This window comes from Aptenodytes patagonicus, chromosome Z, assembly GCF_965638725.1.
Source record: "Aptenodytes patagonicus chromosome Z, bAptPat1.pri.cur, whole genome shotgun sequence".
Classification (NCBI taxonomy): Eukaryota; Metazoa; Chordata; class Aves; order Sphenisciformes; family Spheniscidae; genus Aptenodytes; species Aptenodytes patagonicus.
The window spans coordinates 68,557,437-68,563,436 of NC_134982.1; the positions used below are offsets into that span (position 1 = coordinate 68,557,437).

Sequence of the window (6,000 nt, forward strand, 5' to 3'; positions counted from 1 at the left end):
GTTTCATGGAAACTTTCAAAACAAACTCTGCATCTGAAATTAAATTAAACGAATCTGCGTTTTGCTTGGGCATGTGCTTAGGGATCGCTGGTTTGGGGTATCGTTTGTCTGTTCAACAGCCTTCCTTAAATAGACATTTTGGGGGGAAAGGACAACAAAATTAAAGAATTTTAAGAAACCTTAGGATAAGAGAGGGTGTTTGAAGCAATGGAAAAAAGTGCACACGCTGAAGCTGTGTTCCCGTGTTTTAACAGGGACAGATCCATGTGCTCTGAACGTTAGTTATAAATCTGATGAATTAATATAGTTCATCGAGTTATTTTCACCCCGCAAATTTCCTCGGTTGCATAGTATCGACAGATACAGGAACAAAACACAAGCAGAACCAATTTCTAAAATCACAGACCTCTAGTCAATACAGATGTTTAATAATAGGCGCCCCCCCCAAAAAAAAACCCAACAAACCAAAACAAAATCTCTGTAATTGGCAACAGCAGTATTAAACGTTTTCTAACCACCAAGTGCTAAATGGATTCTGACACTCAGGCAGACGACATTTTCATCTAGAAAACCAGCTTTTCTTATTAAATGACCATGTCGTGCTTTTCCGTAGGGGCGAAAACTAAAATCAGCGAGGTGTTAACGAGGTCTGAAAGGAAAACGATACTCCGAGATAAGGGGGAGGAAAACTTTGCCCTAGTCCATCTGACGAAAACTGCAACTTTTCCCCTGCCCAGCTCGGAGGAGTAATTGATTTCTGGATATTCAGCAAAGCCCGGGCTTTCCAGGCAGGAACAGAGTGATATAAGCAAGGCGAGAAAAGGAGCAGCTTTATAGCAAGTTGCTCTGAACCATTTCTGAATCCATTTTCCTACGCAGCCCTCCGAGAGAAACCTACACCCACAGCAGCCTTCCCGGTGAAGCGTGCCTTCCAGGGAATGACCTGGGTCTCAGACAAGAAAAGCTATTACCGAGGGGTTACCGCCCGCCTCCCGAAAGCACTGGGATCAACGCAAAAAACAGCTCAAGGTAGGGAAGGGCAGGGCGGAGGATGCTCCTCACGGAGAGAGCGGTGCAGACACCGACTGCGGTCCCCCGACGCGGACCGTCCGTAGGCTGGCCCTGCGCGGGGAGAGGCGGAGGACGGGGGGGTCGGGGACGGCGAGGAGGGGCAGGATACGTACGGTTGTTGGGGTCGCTGGTGTGCTGGTTCAAGGGGATGATGTCCATGCGCTGCTGCCCGTACAGGTAGTAGTCCAGCTCCTCGGCCGTGCACCGGAACCGAGCGGCAGCGCGCTCGCCGCACTGGCTGCCGCCGCTGCCGGCCCCGCACAAGTCCTTGCCCTGCAGGGGAGCGGGCGCTCCCCCGGCCGGGGGCTCGGAGCTCTGCAGCTGTCCGAAGACCGGGAGCTGGGTCACAGGCAGGGAAGTCAGGCCGGCCAGGGAAGCGGCCGCCGCGGCGACGCAGGAGGAGGTGGAGGAGGAAGACGGAGTGGACGAGGAAGAGGAGGAGGAGGCGGAGGAGAGGGAGGCCGGGCGGTGGCGGAGGCTGTCAGCCGGAGGCTCGGCTCTCTCGGGCGGCTGGAGCTGGGCGAGGGCCCCGCTGCTCTTGAGCTGGCTGCTCTGCGGCAAAAGCTGCTGCCAGTGCTGCAGATAGGCGGGATCCACCTTCAGGAACGCGGATCCGCCGGGGTCGCCGGGCTTCAGCATCGCGCTGCCTGTGGAGCGGAGAGGAAGGAGACAGCAGACGTGAGACCCCCGCCCCGCCCCGGCCGGGCCGCCCCGTCCCCGCGGCGCTCTCCACGCTCAGTCACGCCGGCCCACCCGTGGGCTCCCCGCTCCGGCTGTCCGGGGTCGGCGGCGGGACCGTCCCCGCTCCGCTTCCCGGCCCGTGCCAGGGTCGGCAGAAGAAAACCTCGGCTCGAAGAGGCCCACGGCGGACACGCGAGAAACGCGCTGGCCGGGGCGACAAGGCTTTCCCCCGCCGCCTCCCCCGGAGCGCGGGCAGGACAAAAGCGGCGGCGGGCTGCCCCTCACGCCGGCGGCCGGAGAGCCAGCCGCCCCGAAAGGCGCGCAGCTCACCCCGTCCCCGGCGCACGCAACGTCTTTCCCTTTCATTCCCTTCCCTCCCTCCGCGGGAGCAAACGACTCTCAAAGTTGACAACGAGGAGGAGGAGGAGGAGGAGGAAACTTCAGCCCCACGCGCACACGCGCGAGCCTGTTCTCTCCAGCCGCGCCTGCTTTCCACGCCAGCGTTTATAGCAGGAGGACACGGCCCGGCAGTACCCTACCCCCGGGCGAAGGTACCCCGCCGCGGCGCGGCTGGGCTGGCTGTGCCGGGCGAGGCGGAGGGGCCGGGGCCGCCTCTCGCCGGGCGCCCCGGCCCGGAGCTGCCTTACCTGAGCGGGGTGCGCCGGAGCGGCTGCTGCGCGGTCGGCGTGCGGAGGTGTAGGCAGCCCCGGGAGCCTTCGAGCCGGAGGAGGGTTGAGAGGAGAGACTTTTCTGGTCCTTGTGCACGGGGAAGCGGGGTGATCCTCTCCAGGTGCCGGGGACCGGCGGGCCGGCTAGCTCCGAGCCGCCGGGCTCCCTCTGCCGTGGCTGCGCATCGCAGTCGCGCCCGGGCGCTTTGCTCGGCTCTGGCAGACTCCGGGCTAGACACGTGGGTTTTACGACAGCGCAAAATACAAGAGTGTGTGGTGTGTACGGGAGGGAGGGGAGGGAGCGGGAAGTTACCAGCGAGCCTGAACGCAGAGCCCTTTTTTTGGCAACTTCCCCCACTTTGTTCCTCGCTCAACTTTTAAAGGTGTCCCTTTCTTTCTTTCTTTCCCTCCTCCCTCCCTCCCCCTTCCCTCCTCTTTCCCTCCCTCTCTCCCTGCCTCCCTCCCTCCCTCTCCCCCCCTCCCTTCTCTCTCCCCCTCCCTCCCTCCTTCTCTCTCTCCCCCCCGGCTCCGGGAGCACAGCGCCCCGGGAAGAGCTGAGCTTTTATCCTGGCGGAAGGGGAACAATGGCCCGGCGCAGTCCCGAGCAGGATCCGCGCCGCTGCGCGGTCCCCCGGCTCGCTGGCTCGGGTCGGCGGCGAGAGCTCCCGGTCCGCGCCGGCCCGAGCCAGCGAGCGCCTCGCACCCCGCCAGGCTCCCGGGAGCCATGGCCTTGCTTCACTTGCCTTTTGCCCCTCGGGGGCCGAGGTGGATTTTAGAGACCTTCCTGGCCCCTTTCGCTGCGCTGATACTGTCACACTTACTTTACTCCACCTCTCCCGGGATGACCTGCCTCCCGTTCCCCTCGGCTACCTGAGACCTGCCCCAGGAGGTCCCAACACAGAAACACAGATGGGGGAACTCACCGCCCTAGCATTTCTCCCTCCTCAGACCTTGTCCCCTCGAGCACCAGCACGTTTCTCTCCTGCTCTCTGTACTCGGTTACAGCACGGAGCAAGAAGTACGCAGACCGAGACGCAACCTGTGGCGAGAAATTTCTCATCTCTAGCGACTTTTTCTCCCCGCTTTGCTTAAAAATTTGCTTTCTCCGCCCCGCTACTCAGTTGTTGAGCTCACGTATCAGTGAGTATTTAACAGGTTTTTTCAGTTTCTTTGCTACACCGTATGAAAAACTAGGCGAGAACTATGATCTCTTACGTATATCGCATGTACATAGTATCCCACGCATTTAAGACAAAATACTTACATGGAGTGTTTATGTCACCAAAACATCTCTCTAGTGTCAGAAAAGCCCCCGTTGTCAGGTGTCACGCGGCCACTACACGCACACTTGCTTACAAACATAACGCGTGCGCGTTCCCCCCACCCCGTGCCTACTTTATTTCTTTCCCACCCTTGATTCTCGCAGAGCCTGGGAAAGCTGCTGCTGTTTAGACTTTGTCTGTGTCTAAGGCAGGACATTTTAACAGAAATTTGAACAGGGCTGGGGCAAAAAATGTTTTGACTGGCGTCATTTTGACAAGGACATCCGTCATCTACTGTATAGATTGATAACACCTAAGTTAAAGGCAAACACGAGTAGGAAAAAACCCCGATTTTTATGGGTTATAAAGTTGGCTATGAAAACCTTCCTGATGTCTTTGATCAATTCCATTGTGCAACATATAATGAATTTTCACCCTTCTCGCTCTGTTAATCCACTTTCTGAAGTTCTGAAATACTGCCGTTCCGCTGAGGGACCAAGGTGCGGGGTGGCAGTCCGTTTGCGCACTCGCTAGCGTGCGCATAGCGCGTTGTTGGATACACTCATCCGCAAACGGGCGCGCTTGGTTTCCTCTGTTTTCACTGCGTTAATACAGTGTCTCGTCCTTGGCCAGCTCCTTCCCGGTCACGATTTTATTCTGCCCTTTCCGACTCTTTTCATTTTTTAAAGTGTGCACCTCTGCGTTATTGTTGTTTTCCTTACAGGACATCTTTTAAAAATACTGGATTGCTTTTAGTGGCAGCAATCTCTAAAAATTCGTTTCACGCTAGAAAAACGTGATGAAGTGGGGAACAGCTCCTCGCTAATGGGCTTAAGTACATTGTCAATATCCGCACTTGCCTTGAGTTGTTAACAGAAATATTCCATGCGGGTTCATATTTAGGAGGACTTTAATCTGTCACTGTGGGTTTTGTTACGGCTAGAAAAGTAGTGCTTCGAGCCATCAGGGTGGCAGAACAAAATTGGTAGACCCCCTGGCACTTTGGGACCCAGCCTAACCGGAGGAAGGAGGAAGAAAGAAGTACAAGGCTCGCCGCCTTCGCCCGTCCTCAGGGCCGGGCGGGCAGCGGGAGACGGCGGCACGGGCGGCGGGCGGCGGGAGGGAGCCGGTCCCCGCGGGCAGCCCGGCCCCGCGCCCGCCGGCTCTGCCCGCAGGTCCGGGGCGCTGCGGCCGGGCAGCACCGGCCGGCGCTCCCCGTCACTCAGGCGGGGGCGGCGGGGGCCGGCGGACCCAGCGAGCCTCGTCGTTTGGCTTCTTTTCCTTAACGACAAGCACCCCCGCCGCGCCGGCTTCACTCGACCCACGCCGGGAAGGGAGGAGAGCGACCGCGGGGAAGCTCACTGAGCGGCGGGGCAGCCCCGGTGCCGAGCGGCGAGCGGGGAGAGCGCTGCTCCCTGCGCCGGCGGGCGGGCGGGGAAGGGAACGACGTGTTTCATCAAGAGAGAAAACGGCTCCGGCCCCAGCCTCTCCAAAACACCACCGCTCCCGGCCCCCTCACCCCCTCGGAAAGAGCAGAACTAGCAGATCTGCGAGCAGGGCGCCCGGCGCCTGAACCTGCCCCTCCCCGGGGCGGCTTGAGCCAACCCTGACCTCTGGTCTCGCTTCCCCAGGCAGAGCGGTCTGTGCGCGTCCCTTTTGTCTGCCCCGAGTTTGTCTACGGTCTATCTGTTACTATTTCTTGGTTGTTTTGGTGTTTGTTTGGGTTTTTTTTAATTATTGCCTTTTTTTTTTCCTCCTGGATGTGACTTCTATGTGTAAAGATGCGGAAAAAAAGAAAGGAGTTTTTAACTACTGCCCTCCCCTTCCCCTTCTCTCAGGCTTTTTCATTATTTAGAGGACGAGCACTGAAACAAATCACATTGACCGTTTAGAAAGCGATCAAACCTTTATAAAAATCCATCGCCTACGAATCGATTGGTGAATATTTGCTAGGAATTTGTCCAAAAGAAATAAATAAGGAGGGTAAGTGTATTAAATGCAAAGGGGGAACACGGTGGTGTTTTTCTTCATTGATTAATGACCTCTAAAATAAAACAAGCGGGAAGAGGAGCCAAAATCGATAAATTAACTACCCAAATTCATCATTTTCCCTGCGATTTTTTTTCTTTTCTTTTCTTTTTTTTTTTTTTTTTGTTTGGTAAATAACCCTTAGGAAGGATGCCCGTCTCTTTGGAAACTCGAAGGTTTTATTTTAGGCTGGGGGTAGAAAAGGGAGCTAAACCCCTTTTAGGAAGGGACTGAATCGGGGACACCCTATCTGATTTCGTTTGACACACAATTTAAAAGTTTGCCTTTCA

General features: G+C 56.8%; 1 protein-coding gene across 1 annotated transcript in view; it reads right to left on the reverse strand.

Annotated features, from left to right (window-relative positions):
- The window catches only part of PRDM6 (PR/SET domain 6), a 72,136-nt gene extending 70,426 nt beyond the window's left edge, over positions 1-1,710 (reverse strand). Inside the window, exon 1 of the mRNA XM_076362953.1 lies at positions 1,185-1,710. Coding sequence (XP_076219068.1) covers positions 1,185-1,710 — 526 coding nt within the window. The remainder of the gene's footprint in view (positions 1-1,184) is intronic.
- Positions 1,711-6,000: the final 4,290 nt, after the last annotated feature.